General features: G+C 46.6%; 1 protein-coding gene across 2 annotated transcripts in view; it reads left to right on the top strand.

Moving 5' to 3' along the window:
- The first annotated feature begins 1,063 nt into the window (after nt 1–1,063).
- Nucleotides 1,064–21,185, top strand: part of GAB2 (GRB2 associated binding protein 2) — a 181,807-nt gene continuing 161,685 nt past the window's right edge. Inside the window, exon 1 of one of the 2 annotated variants that reach the window (XM_048840633.2) lies at nt 1,064–1,524. In XM_048840633.2, the coding sequence (XP_048696590.1) occupies nt 1,453–1,524 (72 nt within the window). In that variant the 5' untranslated portion in view covers nt 1,064–1,452. The remainder of the gene's footprint in view (nt 1,525–21,185) is intronic. The other variant, XM_048840643.2, reaches the window with a different exon arrangement.

The following is a 21,185-nucleotide window of genomic DNA, read 5'->3' as shown; positions in this document are numbered from 1 at the left end:
CCAAGTATTATTAGTATTTATTTGTATTACAGTCCCCAACTGAGCTCAGGGCCCTTTTGTGCAAGGTGCTGTACAAACATATGTTGAGAGACAGTCCCTATCCATAAAGATTAGAGGATGGAAAGGGAAACTGAGGCACTGAGCAGTGACATAATTTGCCTAAGCAGGTCTAAGGCAGAGCTAGGTTTAGAGCACAGGGCTGCTCTGCTCTACCCACTAGATCACACTGCTGCTCTGTTACTAACTTGGCAGGTATGTAGGACCAAGAGACCCCAGCAGCAGAGAATCAGGATCAGAGCCATTTCCATCTTTTAGCTTCTCAGTCCATGCAACCATCTTTATAACCATTTAAAAATTCCGAAAGGGGTGGGGGGGGGAGAGCAAATGAAGATTTAGGGCCCAATTCGGCTACCACTGAGGTGAAGGGGAGTTTCAATGGGAACAGGAACAGGCCCTTGAAGGTACAATATTTCCAGATGTGAAGGGCGTTGCTAATTTCAGGGAGGACATAATACACGGTAACATGACACCCAGCTAGCAGGCACCAGTAGCCGTCATATCCCCTTTCAATGGGCGCTGTGGCATTATTTAAAAAATCAATAATGTGACAGGTTATCGATCCCCTCCCCCGCTAATTGCAAGGGAGGCCGTCACAGGCCTCCCAGAGTCCAGACTCTTTGCTTGGTCCCCCGGTTGTTTGCGATGGCTCCCTCATTTCTCTCCAGCTGTTGGGCACAAACCAACCTCGACCTATTGGGGGTGATCATTTAAGGGAATGCCCCCTTCCCCTCCTGCCTCTGAAGCAGCTGGTCGTGGGGTCCATGGCAGGCCAGGCTCCTGCATTAGGCAGAGGATCCAGTCAGTCACCTGCTGCGTTAGTTGGAATCTAGCGCACTGTTACTGTCGGACCGGGAATCACTCTACGGCAGGGAGCCGGGTCAAAATCTCTGCGTGCCGGGGAGAGGGCGGGGGCCGCAACCCAGCCCCACCCGCGTCTGAGCATCCCCGCGCTGACCTTGCCTTGGAAGCTGAAGCTGCACCCCGGCCAGCCTGGTATCTTTGCAAACAGGCGGGCGGGAGGGAGGCGTGGTGTATGGGGAGCAAGAGGCGGTTTCCTGCTTCCCAGCTCCGAACAGCTGGCGGGGTTTGAAAGGGTGCGTGCGGCAGCCCAGCGGAGCCAGCCCAGGCTGCGACCGAGGATCTCTGGAGAAGACGACAAGCAGTCCCTGGCGTGCAGCGAGCGAGGCTGGGGCGGAGGCGCCGGCTGCTGCCACCCGGGGCCAGGGCAGGCTCCGGCTGAGCCGCGCCCGACTCACCCCGGCGCTCCAGGGGGCCCCGGCGGCGCTGCGCCCGGGGAGTTGCTCCGCGGAGGACCGGCTGGGCGCGTAGCGAGGCGGGGGCCGCCCGTGTGCATGCGGCCGGCGCCGCGGAGAGCCGGCGGGGCAGCCCGGGATGAGCGGCGGGGAAGTGGTGTGCGCCGGCTGGCTGCGCAAGTCGCCCCCGGAGAAGAAGTTGAGACGCTACGTGAGTAGCCCACGGTGCCCGGGAGTGGGGGGGTGCCGGGCTGGGGGTGCCCCGGGGCAGGGGAGCGGACCCAGGGGGGAGGGAGCTCAGCCGGGGCGTCGCTCAGCCGGGAGCGGACCCAGGGGGGAGGGCTCGGATCCGGGGCGTCGCTGGCTCCGGGCACCGCGGTGACCCCCTAGGAGCTCCGGGCTTGGCAGCCGCGGGGGAGGCTCCTGGCGGGGTGCGGGGAGCCCGGGCCAGCCTGGGGCTCATCCTCGGCAGCGGGATGCTCAGCCCCGAGCAGGGCGGGGCCCCGCCCGAGCCCACCGCCCCGAGCGAGACCCCGGCCCTGGGCTGTCCGGCCGCCCGAGCACGGCCCAGCCCGGGGAGCGATGCTGGACGGGACGGAGTCGGTGCTGCTTAGCTGGACTGACCCGCGCAGCCCCCCCACCGTGGGCACCCGGCTCCTGGCTTCCTGGCAGGCGGGGAGCCTACCGCAGGGGTGGAGCGGAGCGCCCCGCGCCGCGTCCCCGCACCTGCCGCCCCGGGTACGGGGCTGGCTCCTGGCTGCAAACGCCCATGCAGGCGGCAGGGACTTGATCTGCGGTGCGTGCTGCCGCCCGGGGGCTGGCGGGCGGTGGGGACCCTGGAGCCGCAGGGGCGGTGCGTGGGCGGCATCGGCTAGACACAGACCAGGTGGAGGCCGGTCCTGGGACACATTTGCAGGGATCTGCGGGGCGGGGCGGGGCGGGGGCCGGGGCCAGGAGGGTGACGCTGGGGCCCGCCTGTTGCGGTCTGTGACCCGTTCGTTCCGCAGCCTGCAAGCGGGGCCCTGGGGCTGCAGGAAGCCACGTGGACGGAGCCAGGAGCCCCGCTGAGACAAAGCCCAAGCCCAGAGCTCCAGGCCCAGGGCAGCGGCTGCTCAGCTGCTGTCAGTCGGGGAAGCGCCATTCAAGTCAACGGAGCCCTGCTCTGGCTTCATGCCCGCCGAGGATCGCGCCCGTCTTTTCTCGGAGGGATGCAGGCAGCAGGGGTGGGGATGTGAATGAGGCTCTGAGATCAGAGTGAGCTGGAGTGTCCATCTGGGGGCTACCGCTCCCCCTTCCCCAGCTGGGGCTGTGTCTCTGGGGAGTCCAGGACAAAGGAGGATTTAGAGCATCTGGGAACCGACCTCCTTGGGGGCAGGGGGACCAATGGCCATATAAAAAGCACTACAGATGTAGATCCTTGGCTCTTCCCATATCTTCTGCAGGCCAGGGGAGCCCCTACCCCCTACACACACTGCAGAGCACAGCTCCATAGCTACAGACCCTCAGCTGGGATCCTGGGACAGAGCCAAATTCCCTGCTGGTGTTACTCCATGGAAGTCAGTGGAATTACGCCAGCGGAGAACTTGGCCCACACCAAGTGCTGCAGATTATTATGTTGTCCACCAGGATGTCCTGACTGGTTAAAGAGACTCAAAACAGGGCCCGCCCCCAGTGAAGGTGCTTGGTGTTTCTGTGCCTTGCACAAGGAAACTATCCGAGCTCAGGACCAGATTCTCAAAGGCATTTAGGCACCTTAGTGTCTTTACACCTGCCAGAATGACTATATCCTCTGCAAGTGTGTGCTTCCAAGCAATGATCCTTCCAACCCGGTGGCTTTCAAGCATTACCAGAGACTCGCCCATCTCCAGTCCTCCACTGGAAACAAGGAGGACTGAAGGATGAGGGGGTTACGTTTCCATCCTGTCTTCTAAGGGAGGCTGGGATTTATCCCTTGTTGAGGAAGCAGCCATAGGAAAGGAACACACCAGCCAAAGGAGTAAAGGTTAGTTTAGATACTTCACAGTGAATGAACTGAGTCCACTTTAATTTTCTTCTAACACATGCTAGCTAACTTAGGTTAAAATAGCAGTGAAGACAAGGCAGCTTGGATTAACAGCTCCAGTTAAAGCCAGTAGGGCACCCTGGGGTTCAACTCAAGCTGCTAAACCTAGTTAAAAGCAGAGTTGCCATGTCTTCATTACTATTTTAACCCGAGTTAAGAACACACCTTTTTTGCAGTGTAGACATACCCTATCTCTTCATTACCGTTCACTCCAGCGTCTGCACAAAGAGCGGCATCCTTTAAACTCTCCCTTATCTTTCTTTTTAAGAACGGCTCTGAACACCTTTGCCCTGAAGTGCAGCGGTATTATATCTTGGTAGAACTGGTTCTATTTCCTAAGCTCCCCCCCTTGTCATTAGCGTTAATTATTTAACATTCGCCAAAGGCTTTGAAGACATAAAGGGTTATCGAAGTGCTATCATTAGTCGTTGAGATCAAACAGTTCCTGTAAGTTGTAAAGAATCTGAACAGCAGCTATGCCGCATTCTGGACTTTTTAAAATAAATCCCATTGCTTTTTGCTCTCTGTCTGAAGATGTCTCGGGACGGCACTCGTGTAACGGTGTGTCATTGCATGGCTCTGAAAAGTGGGTGTGTGAAGCTGCTATCTTCTGACTCGACAGACCCACTCCCTGGGTGAATTCAGAGTAAGATCTGCTGACTCTAGTGACAAAAATAAGTGTCCGCTGGCTTTTAGCACTTCAGAGCCAGCACAGCTTTGGGAGAGCAAAGTGGACTCTAGTCTGCCTTGGGCTGCCATCAGCAAAACTATTCCTAGCTTCTCATTGCTTTCACCTAGCATACATAAAGGACCATGGGTGTCACTGGGGCTTACCTTGGGCTGCAGCCCCTTTAATTGCTTAAGCGTCATAGCAAAGATGTGAAAATAGGCAGACAGTATTAGTCCCATTTTACAGAAGGGGGAACTGAGGAAATGACTCAAAATTAGCCAAGCAGTGAATGGGTGCAGCTCCATAGATTTCATAGGTGCTGCATCTACTTATGCTGGGGCTGAGATTAGATCTATTTGGGTTCCTGTACCATGCCTGTCACTGCAGTATGTCAGGATCAACCAGAGACCGTGTGATTTGCCCAAAGCTACTAAACAAATCCAGTGCCCCCAATTCCCAGTCCCATTCTCTAACCACTAGGCTTGTTACTTTGGTCTTAATATATTTAAACAATTGGATTTTTTTACATTAGACTTATTAAAAAGACTAAACTCTTAAAACACAATGCATTTATTTAGGCTTTTGAGCAGCTGGACAGATTTATTTTGTGTACTGAGCAATAGAGGCTGCCTTTAGGTTAATGGAGCAAAGCACCGTCCTCCTACAAAAATAAATTGCCAACGCTGAGTCACCAGTACCTTTAACTCATCAAATGTCATTAACTGTCCAATGAAAGAGCACTCACTTAGCCCTTGTGCTCTGGAATTCCAGCAAGAGCCGAGTAAATCTTTTAAATGGTGTGCACGAGGGTGTGAAATGCTGGAGGCTAACCATAAAGATTTGTGCATATAAGGGCACCTTTCATCCAGCTAGATCCCACAGCACTTTGCAAACCCCATATGTTTTAGAAAACACCTTACCCTCCCTTGGAAATACAGCCATCTCTGGGGTGAAATGCCTAAGCTTTTAATAGTTCACAGCAATGCTACTCAATGTTTTCAAGGTAGGATGTGACGAAGGAAGCTGTAAACAAATATCACTCAAGGGGATACCATGTACCTGGGACTGGAAGTTAGACGTGGATTCTAGTCCTGTCTCTCGCATTGGCTTGCCCAGTGTCATGCAGAGAGTCACTTTGGCCACAGTTGCCAAAAGTTGCCACTGTTTTGCCACTCTTGGGTGCCCATCTTGAAACGTTTGGGCCTGATTTTCAGAAGTCCTGAGCACTCACAGCTCCCACTGAAATCCAGGCCTTCAGGCCCAGACCCTCAAAGGTATTTAGGAGCCTAACTCTCATTGAAATTCATGGGCATTAGGTGCTTCCATACCTTTGTGGGTCTGGGCCTCTCTGTTTCCAGACGAGTGCTCAAAAGTCAATGACTGGCTTGGAAAACATTGGCCTTAGCTTTTATTTAATACTTCAGTTTTCCAACCCGGTGAAATGGTGGTGATAATGTTTACCATACCTACCTGACAAGGCTCTGAAAGGGGTAGCCCAATCATGCATACTCAAGATCCTCACACGGAAGGCGCTGGATCAGCACTAAGTATCGTTGTTTGTATAGGAGAGCGTCAGTGTGGTCAGGAATCTGAGGCTAACACCTGTACTCTTTGTGCAATGTGCTGTGGGCTCTGTAATGAAAACAAGCAGTCAGGACCTCAGTTTTCCATCTCCTCAGGAAGACAATAGGCCCCGCAACAGAGGTCCTCCCACTGCATTGGATTCTGTACTGAGTGAGAGGGAAGAGCGCCCCCTATTGAATTAGCTGCATCGTTCCCTCTATTACTGCCATGATTTGCGCTCTGAAGTCAAATCCCAGGAGGACCTCTCTGACCATGAGTTGCCATTAGCTGGGATTTGGCTCATTCAGGATATGACTGTATTAACACAAGAAACTGCACCGTAATGTTGGTTTATTTTTATAGTCCAACATGATTAGAAACCCCCTAGAGGTGCGTCCCTTCCATGGGTGTCTGGGTAGCCATGTGTTGCTGAAGTGCAGTTAGGAGGCCCAGTGCTGTCTTGTGGAAAGTGGTGCCGAACAAAGATCCTGATCTTTCTAGAGTCTGTGGCCCTCTTGCTAAGGGGGCAGGTGCCAAACCCGGGGACCTATCCAAAGTTCATCTTGTACACTTTCACAACCTCCCTCCAGATTCCTTGGGGTAATGGTGATATGCCTCTTCACATCCTGCCCGACAGCATGGAGCGTTGATGCTGTGCATTGTCCAGAAGCTGCTGTCTCGCTTGAGAGGCAGCTGCATTTCAGTAGCGGGGGATTTGATCCTTTGTGTGTTGTTTCTTTGTAAAGTGCTTTGAGAGCCCTTTACACAAAAGGTGCTGTATGAATATAAAAATCAGGATCAGAAGTTACGGTTCCTGTCTCCCATCCTTTGTCTTGCCTATGTAGGCTATTAGCTTTTTTGGGAGGGACTGTACCTTACTGTGTATTTATACAGTTTTTAGCACAATGGGGACCTGATCTCAGCTGGGGTTGATATCCTAATGGTAAGAATCCTAACAATTTCAGGTCAGAGGGAGTGAAGATACAGTATGCACTCCTAAAGTTACTGTGTTGCTGTGTAATTCTGGGAATAAACTATCTCTTATCCTCTAATCAAACCATTGCACTCCACCCTGTTTATCTTCATACTGCAGTGTTAATATCTGTGCTGGTTGGCTAAGCTGTCTATGTTTTAAACAAAAGTACGGGGCATGAGGCTCTCCTGTCACTGGTCTTGCATCAGTGTAGCTCAGGTCATTTCACTGGACTTGCACTGGTGTAAATGGGAGACGAATCAGACCTTCAGTATGTAAAATGCGTATCACAAGTCACTTCTGCACCAGGGGCACAGAATCGCACCAGATCTCCAGTAAGAAAAGGACCTGTTCTTCCCTCCTGATGCAAGCACATGAGATAAATGGGAGTGTAACAGGCTGGCAGGGTTTTCCTGAGTCACTGCAACCTGTTAGCAGAGATTGATCCTGCTAGGAAAGGGTTAAGTGTTGACTCATTGAGGCAGGTGGCTCATCTATTTTCACTGGGATATAAGAGAGGTGGGAGTGGCTCCTTGAAGAGAAGATCTAGGGTGTGGGCTGAACAGCACTGAGGTAAGAAACTGGGGAGCAGCCATGCCTGGGAAGAACACTTGAGCTGAACTTGATGTTAAAGAAGGCGGTGAGCTGTGACTCTGCAGTTTTGGACTATGTTTCAGAGTAGGGCTGGGGAAGGGACCCGCTTGCATAGAGCTATGCACTTGGGGAAAAACCTCCCCTGCCCCTAACTATGCAGCTCAACGCTAAGAAATGGGCATCTAGCAAAATATACATCATTTCCTGGCCTGGAGTCTTAATGGCTGCTCATGAAATTAGAGAGCGTTAGAGGTTGTAGTCTGCATGGAGGGGAATACAAAGGCACCTGAGAGAGACCTTGGTGTATTCTTGCCAACATGTGACCTGACTGGTGGCCATTTAAGCACATGTATGAAGTCTTCAGGCCCCATGTAGGGCACCACAGACATTGTTGGCCAAATTCCTCGCTGGTGGAAGAGATTCCAACACCGCTGGCGTTGCCTGAGAGTCTCCTATGTCAGCTGTGAATTTGCACTGCTATATCCAAATTGCCCCTTATGGACATATGGTTGGGATCAGAACTCTGATCCATCATGGGCTTCCAGCAGCTGCCGGCACTTGATGTTCCAGAGGAAGGAGAAACATACCTTTATAATCCTGTGCTGCAGCTGGAAAAGCCCTATCAGGTCAGCAAACACAACTCCTCCACCAGCAGAGAAGTGTTCCTTATCGTGTCTGTGCCGCACCACACCGATGATGCAATGCTGTATGAAGATGTGATTCCCAAGCCGGCCAGATAATGTGAGACACTACAACTGGCTGTTCTGCTCCCTTCTTCTTCTACTTGTTGGTCATAAAAATACCGAGGCCTTTTTTATAGCCAGCCATAATATTTGACTGGGGAGGACCTAGGGTTATAAAGTCTTATTTTGTTGCACTGGAATTTACATCTATAACTCCCCATCCTTGGAGACCAGGTGTTATATTGGCTGCATTTCCTGCACGATATATAATTGCCTCATGCTTTGGCTTTCATAACGTTGCTTTAAAGAATTTTTCTCTCTCTGTCAAGCCTGCATCATGACATCAGGACTGGCCCATGTCCCTGGCAAAGTCCACTGTGGACATAAAAGATTGATGATGGAAAAATATAAGTTGAACTTAAGAAAGACAAACAGCACTTAAGGAAAGTATAACAGGAAGCTGGATTAATTTTTCTTTGGAAGAGACCAGAAGTGATATTAAATGGCCTTTCACAAACAAATGGCACATGCAGTGTGTGATGTAATGCTGTTTACTGGACCAAAGCAGATATTAGTGACTTAGATGGAGCAAATATTACAAATTATTTATTTGTATTACCGGCATTGGGGCGTGGAGGGGCTGTCAGGATTGGGGGTCCATAGTGCAAGGTGCTCTAGAAACACACAGTGACAGACAGTCCCTGCCTTGGAGAGCTTACAGTCTAATGGACAAAAGAGATAAAAGACAAAGGAAGCGTTACTACCCGTGAGATCAATTGACTTGGCCAAGATCACACAGGGTTGTCTGTGGCAGAGCAGGGAATTGAACTGGGATCTCCTGGGTGCCAGCAGTGTCTTAACACACAAGATCATCCTTCCTTTCTGAAGTCCTGCTGGTCATTTAAATTACCCTTTAATAAAAGTAACCAATACTACTTAGTCATTGCATCCAGAGAGCTCAAAGCATTTTATAAAGGTGGGTAAGCACCATTCTGCCCATTTTACAGAGAGGTGTGTGACTTTCTCAAGGACACACACTGCAGCCGTGGTGATATTGAGTCCTAACTTAAGCCAGGTGACACTTTTTTGGACCAAAAAAATTTTTGAGCAAAAAATTCAGATTTGTTGACACCGAAATGTTTCGCAAATTCATGTCGGTTTCACAAAATTGTTTCAGGTGGGGGGTGGGAAGATAAATTGAAATGTTGCATTCTGACATTTTCAAAATGTTTCATTTTGATTTTTTTTTTTTTAGTTTGATACAAATTTTGTTTCAAAATTCTCTTTTTAAAATGGTCAGAATTGGAAATGTTTCGATGGTGTTAAAATGAAACATTTCGTTTGACCAGAAATGATTTTTTTTTTTTATTTGTTGGAATTGCCAGAGAACTGTGCAAATAGCAGCTTTTTCAGCTGTGGTTCTTAGAAAGATGATGGAAAAATTGGAAAGAGTTCAGAGAAAGAACGTTCCTTATAGTGATCAAATCAAAGAGCTCAATCCATTTAGTTTAACAAAGACAAGGTTAAAGGGTGACTTGATTACAGTTTCTAAGTACCTATATGGGGAACAAATATTTATTTGTGGGCTCTTCAGTATGAGCAGAGAAAGGTGTAACACAAGCCAGTGGCTGGAAGTTGAAGCTAGACAAATTTAGACTGGAAATAAGGCAAAAATGTTTACAAGTGCGAGTAATTAACCATTGGAACAATGGTTGTGATAGATTCTCCGTCACTGACAAATTTTAAATCAATACTGGATGTCTTTCTTAAAAGATCTGCTCTAGGACTTATTTTGGGGAAGTTCTCTGGCCTCTGTTACACAGGAGGGCAGGCTAGATGATCACAATGGTCTCTTCTGGCCTTGGAATCTAAGAATCTAACTCCTAGGTCCCTGCTTTGTGTACTAGAAAACACTTCTACAATTACCCTGACACTCCTCCTCCTAACTGCACTTGCTACGATACCCACACACTCCACTCACATCCCTCCTGCCCCCGCCATGGCATATACCCACTTTCCCCAAGAGGTCAGCTGAGAAGGGGTTAAAACAAGCATAAGAAACATACTAATGAATATGACACAGCACTGGGCTTTGGCTTTGTAATGTTATGGGATTTTAATTGCTGTGTCGTGTGACACACCTTGAATATCACTTGGGGGAGAGGCGTCCTATAAATACAGTCTGTTATTATTTCCTCATGTGAAGCTGCAAACTAAGAGCCCATTCTGCAGCCTTTGCTGATCTCAGTAGTGTTTATAAATGAAGTCCCATCAACCTATAATCTTTTCTTGCTTTCATGCCCACAGCTTTGTGTCCATCTGTCTGTCAGCTTTTTGCACGATTACCACTCAGTTGTGTATGTTCGTGGTCTCATTACCATGGGGTCTGAGCAACCTCATAAGCTTCAATGGATTTATCCTCCCAATACCCCTGTGACACAGGGCAGTGCTATTATCCCCTCTTTATAGCCGGGGGGCTGAGGTGCAGAGAGACTAAATGACCTACCAAAGATCACATAGGGAGTCTGTGGCAGAACAGGGAATGGAGCCCAGGTCCCCAACCACTGGACCACATCTGTGTCATCTTCTACATATTCCCACCACCAGGATGCATGTTGCCACCTCCCTGGGCTCATCTGCAAGGCTCTCTCTATCTATTCATATTTCAGCCCTCTCAAAGACCCACTCCTACATGGTACATACAGCGTATGCATGTAACTGGCTTGTATATAAACTGCCCCTTATGTTCCACTTCCCATAAGCTCTGTCTGTCTTCAGTTTATAAGCATCTCAGAGGAGGGACCATCGATGAATGTTCATGCCCTCCACATCATGGACGCTACTGTAACCTTACTGTAGCACTGAGAGGCCCTAGCAGAGATCAGGGACCCATTGTGCTAGATGCTGTACAAATAGATAGTAAGAGACAGTCCCCGCCCCAAAGTGCTCCCCTGAATAGACAAGGCAGGGGCTATGAGGGGAAATAGACACACAGACAGAGGCAGTGACCTTCATGCTCAAGGTCACATCATAGGTCCATGACGGAACTGGAAATGATGCCCAGATCTCCTGACTAGCAGTCCTGTGCTCTATAAGCTAGACCACACTTCCCCATGCCTCTTATTAACTTAATAAAAATAGATTTATGAAATAAACCTCCCATTCTTCTTCCACTGCATATCAGTGTCTAAATAAATCAATAACCGTTACAACAACTTTTTCCAGGCGCCAAGCAATGCTTACAAGGTAGCGAATTAAAACAGGCTGAGAGCATTTTTGAGGATTGGCTTTTACAGCCTCCCGTCCCAGCTGATGACTTGTTAGCACTGGGAATCAGCTTCTTTCCAAAACGCCATCATGCCCCATTATGTTAATATTGCGTTGGGGCTGGATGCATTTATGCAAAAGCTTTTTGAGTCAGAGCCCTGAAAAGGTTGATGTAAAATGTTCCAGATCCCCTTATTTGCATGAAAGGGCCATGCACGGTTGCTCTCTCTCATTTATTTTATTAAATCTGAGCAGGACTTTGTCTGGAGAGCATAATAAAAAACTCTGATCATCTTGCTACAAAATGAAATTAGATCCCAACTGTCGTTATAGCTGTAAAAAGTAGGCAGTTTGCCACTGGGCAGAAGCATGGAAAGCCAGATCGAAGTGGTCATTGGTGTAATGGTCCCTTTCTTACCTTCCTCTTATTAAGTGGGTAGGTATAGCGGGAGGAATAGCTCTTTAAAACTGATGAATGATAATAATTTAAGGCCAAGAAGGACCATTAGATCATCCAGTCTGACTCCTGCATGGCACAGGCCATAGATCATAGTATTAATTTGTACAGGGGCAGCACCAAATTAAGAGAGGGCCTGCCCCAGAGATCTTACAATCTTTCTCTTGTCAAAGACTCTTTCCAAAGCAAGCAGATATATGTTACCTTTCAGCTGCATTTTCAAAGGCTGAGTGGAAAAGACATGCCCTTTAAGCAGGTACTGTGTAAATGCACATCTTGCTGTCTAGGATGGACAAGGATGCCTGTTTCTCCGTGGGTAGCAATCCAGGGGGGATTTTGTTTCTGGAGCTGCCCTTTTTTATATTCATTATCTCCCTTCTTCAGGGTATTCAGCTGGTGTGCGATTTCACTGGAGAACCTGGGAGCATCAGGGAATCTTTGTATCAGTCTGGTGGTTCTTTGCTTTTATTACGCTAGTGCCTAGAAATTAATTTCTCTGTCCATAATGTGGAATTTCTCACCCAGAATTACTCCCATCTAAGGCCCAGGATGGGAAGATTTGGGCCAGTGATCAGTTTCCTACAAATAAAATTGCCATGGCTTTAAAGTCCAGTAATGCAGAGCCAATATTTAAACAATGGCTGCCTAAATTAAGGCTACAGGCCAAACCTTTCAGAAGTGTCTAGTGATTCTTTGGAAAAAGACACTCTCTGAAAATGAGGCCCCTTTAAGGTGCCTCCACTTGGCTCCCTGAAAAATCAAGTCAGCCATTATTTAGACTGTCGGATTGTTAGGGCAGGGACTGCCTACATCTCTGTGCTTTTCAGTGCCCAGACGACAGAGCCCTGTTCTTGGTTGATCTTTAGGCCCAACGGTAATAAACATGATTCATCATCATCATTAGTCACTTTTGAAAATTTTGTCCTAAGTTCTTATTGAGCCACCTGTTTTTTCCAAATTGCTGAAAATTTCACAGTTCCCACTCAACGGGAGATATGCCCAACTGGGAAGGTAAGATTCCCTACAGTTGTGGACTGTTCCCAGTTGTGACGTCACCATTCCTGGATAACGGGTGCCTCCCAAATTCATGCTGATCAGCCCTTTCTACCACGTGACTCCATCAGCTCTCCCATGTGTCTGTGGATACATAAACCTCCCCCACTGGTTGCACACTCCATGTTTAGGAACGATATCTAGCACATCGTGGGGCATACATGCTCACTGCCAATGGAAAATAGATTAAGTGCCTTCATTCTGTCAATATCACTTACAGCTTGCAGCTCTCTGGCATTTTTCAGCTGTCTAGTATGGTCCATAAATAACTCTATCCATACAGGAAGCCTATAGGAATATATCCTTTGTTTTGATTTAAGAAGAATCAATGTTTTGAGGGCTGGGTGTCTTTTTTTTTTCCTCCATGTTCCTCGCATACTGTTCACTGCACATAATGTCAGATCTGAGATTCCAGTGGGAAGAACGTGCGACCACATTGAATAGACCTGTCCATTTCTTAACAGGTCAGGGATCAGAGCCATGATGTCAGGATATAGAGAAGTGAAGCTGGAAGCTGAAATTAATCACTACCTCCAGTGCAGCATTATAGTATCCATAGCTATCAGCACACACGCAGACGCTGGGTGCACTCTGACTGTGGCAGGGTTGAGGTTTGTAGAACCCTTATGAGCAGGGGGGCGGGGAACAAACACAAACAGTGAAATACAAGAGCTGACTTTGAAAACAGGTATATGTGGCTGCATTGTAGACTTTGAAACCAACTGGCATTGCCTTTCTGTGAAAGACAACCTGCTTACAGCTCAAATGTGTGTGGTGTGGTGGTATTCAGGGCCTGATCTAAAGCCCATCGAAGTCAATGGAAGGGCTTACATTGATTCCAATGGTCTGGGGCTTATTTGTGTAGCAAAGACAGTATGCACAGCTGTACTTACAGACCATGTTGTTTGAAGAAAAGCTCCTTGCCATCAGTGTGGTATGTGGGGGTGGACCCTTGACACAGTTTTTTGGAGAAGGGCGACAAGAATGATTAGGAGCATGCAAAAACTTTCCTGGGAAGAGAGATTGAAAGGGTTGGGAAGACCCTGCAGCAGCAGTGGGATTTGAAGATGGACCTGAATGTAGAGGAAGGTTGTTTGCAACTGCAGCTGCAATCTCATTCTGTTCTTTGGTATATAAAAAGAGACTTCATGATGTGACTTCTATTGCATATGTATCTGTTTAACTTATTAAAAAAACCAAACCTGTTTCTCGCACGATGACTCTAACAAAACATGATTAATCTATTGTTAGTTGTGACTATGACCTAGCATGAGCAGTGAACTTATTCCTAAAAATAAACATTTCTGTACAGTGTTTTGAGGACCTGCAACACTATTGTAAATACAAGAAGCTAGTATTGGCATGTAAACCACTGCCCTCTACTGGACAGAAACAGAACTGCTCAGGTGTGGGTCGTAGCCTCTGTACTGCTAGTGAGTTTCCTTTTAGTGAAGTGATCTGGTCGTGTGCTGTTGGATCAGGAAAAGCTGGGTTTGATCCCTGTTGCTGCCATGGAGTTCTGAGTGGCTGCTATGCAGTGGCAACCATAATAGTCTACGTGGCTGCTGACCCGCTGCCATATTTTGAAGTCTGGACTCTTGGAAACTAGAACCCAGCTAGTAGTTAGATGATGTGATGTCCTGTGCCACAGTCAGACAGGAGAGGTGAGGGAGGCAGGATGAAAATACTTCTAAAAACGGAATGTTATAAATAGGATGTTTATGGGGCCACTTGGAATGTCATATAGTTCATGGCTAACTTGTGAAGATATAAGGAATATTTTCACTGAGCCCACATGACATCCTTCCTTCCTTCCTTCCTTTCCTCGGAGTAGATTTCAGTCGTGCTTCATCCATAGCCCTTTTTAAACTCACATTAGTTAAGAAAGCTAACTTGGGACCATTCCTGTGAGGTGATGAGCGCCCCCAACTCCTAATGGGATTTGGCTGATCCCTAAAGATTTAGCCCTTGTAATAAAAAGCTGTAAAGTCTGCTCCTTGCGTATCTGTGTGTCTCCAGAACTCCCACTAACTGCAGGATCAGGCTCTCCTGGATGCCTAGGGTTGCCAATCCCCCAGGATTGTCCTGGAGTCTTCAGGAATTAAAAATTAATCTTTATAATTAAAGATAATGTCATGTGATGAAACCTCCAGGAATTCATCCAGCCAAAGTTGGCAATCCTAGCTGAGGCTGAGAGAGAGAAGCAGGTTTGACACATCTCATGTTCAAGTGCTGGGAAGTTTATACGCTCCTATCTCCTTCTTGGTGTTCCACCCCCAACTCAGGCAGGCCACCAGAGTTTAGACCCCCTTTACTCACACAAACAATACTAGGAGTATGGCTGGTCAAAATCTTTCTGTCAAAACTGTTTGTCTACAGAAAATTGGGTTTTTGGTTAAATGAGATTTTTTTTACAGAAAGTGTCTGTTTTCACAGAAAGAAAAGGAGGACTTGTGGCACCTTAGAGACTAACCAATTTATTTGAGCATGAGCTTTCGTGAGCTACAGCTCACTTCATCGGATGCATTACACTTTCCTTGGTAAACCAAAAAATGCTGATTCAGAAATGCTATCACACTGTCTCGTGTGAGTCGTAGTTTGGAGGCCTCATGTCCCCACTCTCTAGGGTCTGGGTTTCCAGCCATACTACGGCTCCCATGATGCACTTTGGTGGCTCAACAAGAAGGGAGGGAGTGTTATACCAATAAAATAAAAACTAGCAGGATCTTATTAAAGGGGAAAAGGCAAAATGCCACATTTATTGTGAATATAGAAAGAATCATAGTAAGCAGTTAGGTTTCAGAGTAGCAGCCATGTTAGTCTGTATTCGCAAAGAGAAAAGGAGTACTTGTGGCACCTTAGAGACTAACCAATTTATTTGAGCATAAGCTTTCGTGAGCTACAGCATCCGATGAAGTGAGCTGAAGCTCACGAAAGCTTATGCTCAAATAAATTGGTTAGTCTCTAAGGTGCCATAAGTACTCCTGTTCTCTCAGTAAGCAGTTAGTTATAGCTATAACATTCCATTCAATTTCATATTTATTCACACATTCATTCATACACACACACACAGGTTCTGCAAGGTTGTTATCATAGTTACCAGCCTTAGAGTTGCTCATGCCAAGCGACTGGCCAGGTGGCCTGGACACGAGGAGGGAGCAGGGCCTTGTCAGATGCTCATCTGACGCTCCTGGAAGTTGGTTTGCAGAATCAGACACCAAAGTTCTCACTTTCTAGAGTCCATTTTTATAGGAATTTATTCCTATGCCAGTCTCTGGGAATTGCTTCATTATGATGTTGCTGAATCAATCAGCAGATGGCACATTCCTGACGGCTCCGTGCTGCTAGATGTTGTTTTGTTCTTTGGTTCTCCCATTCTTGAGGCTGTTGGGTAGATTCCAGTCTGCCCTCCGCGGGTCCTCTGGTTGTTTCCACTTGACACCTTCTTCGGCCGATCCACACTGGATTCTTAGGCTGGCACCTCCCTGATCATTCAGTTATTATCCACACCAAGCATCCATCCACATACATCCTCTATCTCTATTTTAATCACAATTGTTAACAAAGCGAGATAAATACAACAAAAGGGCGGGGAGTCTCTGGGTGCTGTTTCTGTTATTACAAAGTACTGCTTTGAGTCCTCTGTGTGTGAGTAGTTGTTGTTACAAATTATTGCTTTGAGAACAGACTCTGTCTTAGGATGTACTAACATAATTAGCAGCCAAAAGCCAAGAGACCTCCCTCTTAATTAGTAATACCCTGGAATTTAAACTATGGGGAATCAAACTCATTTGTGATTTTAATACAAAACTTCTTTAATATGATCCAACAGGAGGAAGAAGTAGTCCAGCCAGGTAGTCTACCCCACAAAAGACAATAAGGGGGATGAGTCACTCAAACTACAAATCCCATGAGGCACCATGGCAGCATTTCTGATTTTAAATGTTCAGGTTTCAGACAGAAATTTTTTTGGGGTGAGGGGGTATTATTTATTTATTTTTCACTGAAAAGCTGAAATTTTCTGTGAGGGCGTGGGATGGGTGAAGGAAATTCATTCTCTGACCAGCTCTAACCACGGAATCTTTAATGGCCACATGTGACCAGGATGTCAGTTTTGCCCAAAAGACATCTCAGTGCTCCTTAGCATGCCAGGACGTTGGTCCAATACTGTCTCAAAAGAAAGAGCACTATCTGTTGGATTACTAATACTGCAGGATCCTTTGTAAAGTACCTCCCTGGAGGTCTGCCACACAAGTAATCAGCAGCCACGTTGATGAATTGACAAACGCCCAGCCAAGGATGGGGGTGGCAGGGTTGCAACCATCAGCGCTGCTGGTACCATAAACTTGTTACCAAAGACCTGATTTTCTCTTTGCGTCGTATCTAAACTGGCCCATTCTGTGCTAGCTCATGAGGTTAACAGTAAAGTGCCCATTTAGGTTTACTGAGCAATGGTTCGGCCCTCTTGCAGAAACTTTCCTGGAAAGGGAAACCTACGTGCAACAGGCTTATGACTTTCTACTTTACATTATGCCTCTTCAACAGCATTGACTCTTGATTCCAAACCTTCATTGTTTCGACTGGATTCTGCCTTTGGTCAGAATGCAGGGATGGGGCCAAAAGACAGAGGAGGGGCTTTTTGTGTGTGTGTGTTTTTTTTCTCTCCTCCACTCCCCTCCTCAAGAGGTGTGTGTGTATTTATATAACAAAACACTAAATAAAATAACTGATTACCCTCCCTCTGAGCAGGGCGCATTGATCACCCTCCAGAGCTTTGCCAGCCTGACCTACGTTACTGACACTTTATGTCAGACGTTTGCCTCTTACCCTCTAATCCACCCTGTATGTGTCTGGGAGAGCATGCACATGGAAATGGGAAAACCAAGGCCCAAAAGCCAGCATGTTTCTAACCCCTGTTTCCCAGTGCAGTTAGTTGGATCCCCAGGCCATTCTCATAAAAGATTGCCCAGTAACGCTGTCTTTCATCCTCCGCAAGTATTTAATTAGCAAAGAGAAATAAAGCTCCTGATTGGGACGCCCTGATCAGGCTTGATTCCAAAATCTACCAGAGCATAACTATCCTGACTTGGCAGCTAGAAATTAGGCATTTCTTCCCTTGCTATACCCCTCCTTTCTCTCTTCCCCCTCACACTCATCTACAGGAAAGTGACTCCTCGCACATGTGGCAGGATTGTTTCCTTTGCATGCAGACTACTACGCAGGGCAAGCACTTGTTCAGCGCTTAAGTAATAATGCTAATGCTAAGAAGATCCTAATGCTCTCCCTTTACACTTTGGCATGCATCTGATGAAATGAGATTTAGCCCACAAAAGCTTATGCTCAAATAAATTTGTTAGTGACTAAGGTGCCACAAGTACTCCTCGTTCTTCCCTTTACACTGTTGTCTTTTCTTTCCCTCCTCTTGCAGTGTGGTCCTGAGTTTCCATCCTTGTATGAAATAACTCTATTTAATGTGTGCACCTAGCCACTATTTAATCCTGATGCATTTTTCTCTCCCTAGCCATTTACCATAACACAAAGGCTTTCCTATTCAGAGTCAATGATCTCAGCTTCCCAACCCCAAACTCTACCCCTATTATTTCCTATCAGCCTTTCTCTGATAATCTCAGGAGTTGTCTATTTAAACAACCCCAGAGTCCAATGATATCACATCTTTTAAATGCATTGATTGAGAGACCTTAGCATATCCCTTGACTTCATTTGTTATGACTAGTAAATGGGATGGCTAGTCCTCTGTGTCTGTTTCACCCTCCCCCACCATCCCTCTATACAAAGCTTTACAGCAAAGACCGGATTTTTTTTTTTTTTTTTTTTTTTACTGTTTCTCTCTGTCCTTCTTCTCCAGCTACCCATGTCATTAATACTCATCTCTCTACCTAGGTATTCCTGTCACCATAGCATTTTACAAATACTACCAACTTTACCCTTGCACCACAGGTTAGGGAGTTATTATCGGGCCACTCTTGCTGCAGGACGGTGATCCAGAAACTGACCTCTCATTTAAAGAAAATATTATGCTTCTAGCACTTATGGTTGCAGAGAGAGCTTCAAAAATGTGAACGAAGCATAAACCGAAGTAGTGCTGTCTGCAGAAAACCTGTTACGATACTTCTGAGAGGTGTTGACCTGCCCCGTTCCTTTCAAAAAGAGCTTCTGTAATTGATAACAATTTCTTATCCCCATTTTGCAGCTGGTGAACTGAGGCACAGGAAGATTGAATGACTTGCCCAGGAAGTTTATAGCAGAGTCAGGAATTTAATCCCAGATTTTTTCAAGCCTCGTTCATTGCCTTAGCCACAAGCTCAGCCTCCATCCAGCCCTTCTAATGTCTGTCCTGGAATGATGCATCCTGTGGTCCTGTATCAGAAAAAATTAAAGTTTTATGAGCCAAATTCACCCTTGTGTAGCTTCACTAAAGTCAAGGGGGTAATGCCAGGAATGAATTTGGCCTAGTGTGTGTGTGTGTTTTTAAAGATTTCAGTCTGGTTGCCAAACAGGAAAATATGATGACTGGAAAGTCAATCACAGATGGGAAAGGAGGGGGAAAGCGAAGCAGCTGGCACCAGTGTGTTCAGTATAGTGCTGGTGATGGGCTGCTGCCACATGGGGCATGTCAGCAGAGGGAGGTCAGTCCAAGATTTCACGTGCTGCGCTGCGTGTGTGTTTTGCTTGAGACAGCAGAAGCCTTGATTTAGCTGCATAATAAAAGTAAATCTGCCACCACTCTGTTTCAGTGCGGTGATGACTAGAACACTGTAGAATAGTGAGGAATATATCTGTATGGTAGCTTGGTAGTTGATGACAGTGTTTTGGCCATTAGAGCAACAGTTAAAGGCTGTTAAGGTAATTTACTGAAGGTTTGTGGTTGTAAATACATTTCCAGTAAATACTAAGGATTCTAATAGATGTTAAGTCCTGCCATTAAGAGTGTGATGGAGCAAGCCATGTGCTGCACATTGTTTTGCCTTTATAAAATGAGCATTACAAAGGAAGGAATGAGATTGAATCCAGTGTGGCGGTATGGATTGGGACTCATTCACCCATTTGCCCTTAGGTGTTCCAAGATGACGTGTACTTGATGGTAAGTGTAATACCCTTACCTTGGATGCACCCATTGGAAAAAACATACATTGACTGGAGAAGAGAAGAATGAGGAGGGACATGATAACAGTCTTCAAGTACATAAGAGGTAGTTATAAAGAGGAGGGTGATAAATTGTTCTCCTGCACTACTGAAGATAGGACAAGAAGCAAGGGTTTTAAATTGCAGCAAGGGCAATTTAGGGTAGACATTAGGAAAAACTTCCTTACAAGGTAGTTAAGTACTGGAATAAGTTACATAGTGAGGTTGTGGAATTTCTGTCATTGGAGATTTGGAGGTTTTTAAGAGCAGATTAGGTGAACACCGATCAGCCATGGTAGATCATACTTAGTCCTGCCTCAGTGCAGCGGACTAGACTAGATGACCTCTTGAGGCCCTTTCCAGTCCTACATTTCTATGGTTGTTATTGATATTGCAGTAATGCCCAGAGGGGCCTTATTAGGTCAGGCACTGTACATATCTATAATAACACAGGCTCTTCTCCCAAAGAACTTTACGTGAGTATTATTATACAGATGAAGAACTGAACCATAGAAGGAATAACTTGCCCACTGTCGCAGCTGCCATGGAATTGAATCATCCCCAGATGTCTGGGTGCTCATGTTCTGGTTCTGCCCCTTTGAGAGAGTGCACCTCCTACAGATGGGTGCAAAGACTTTATTTAGCTTCTCTGCAATGGCCTTGTCTTCCTTGAGTGCTCCTTTAGCATCTCGATCATCGCAAAGGTTAGTTCTGGATCCAACATTCCTTTAAAACCAAAGAGCACTTGGTCCTGGCATTCCTGCTACCAGCCTGTGTGTCTGTTAATAAAGCAATGAGCTTCTGCCTCACCTGCCACAGAATCAGAAGATTATTCCACAAGTCTCTTCATGTTGGCAGCTTCATTCCTCACAGCACACAAATCACGTGGGTGTCTGGTGCCACAACACACCTGGTCGCTTTATAATTAGTGAGGGACGACCAACAGAAAGTCTGGGGTTATAAGTACTCATGATAACAGGTGGCATAGGAAACCTGGATTCTACTCCTGGTTCTGCCACTGATGTGGCCTTGAGCAAATCATTTTGCCTTTGTCCGTCCTCTCTGTTTAGAGTATAAACTCTTCAGGGAAAGGACTGTCTCTTGCTACATGCCTGCACAGCACCTAGCACAATGGGACTTCTCTACAGCTCTCTGCAATACAAACGATAATACATGTTTGGAAGCTTATCCAGCCTACCCAAACCTGAGCAGATCTCATGGAAATACCTCTCCTATGAGATTTCTATTTCCTGCTGGGCTGGAATTACTGTCCTAACAGCCTCTCTCATAGAATTTGGGCATCTCCTAGAACCCTGAAGCATTTGTAAATGAAAAATAATGATAGAAAAACAGCCAACAGAACTTACTCAAACCTCAAAAAAGGCTTTGATTTGTGTTTTAGGCAGC

This window comes from Caretta caretta, chromosome 1 (genome assembly GCF_965140235.1).
Source record: "Caretta caretta isolate rCarCar2 chromosome 1, rCarCar1.hap1, whole genome shotgun sequence".
NCBI lineage: Eukaryota > Metazoa > Chordata > Testudines > Cheloniidae > Caretta > Caretta caretta.
The sequence above is the reverse complement of the archived record's forward strand: the minus strand, read 5'-3'. Positions and strand labels throughout refer to the sequence as shown.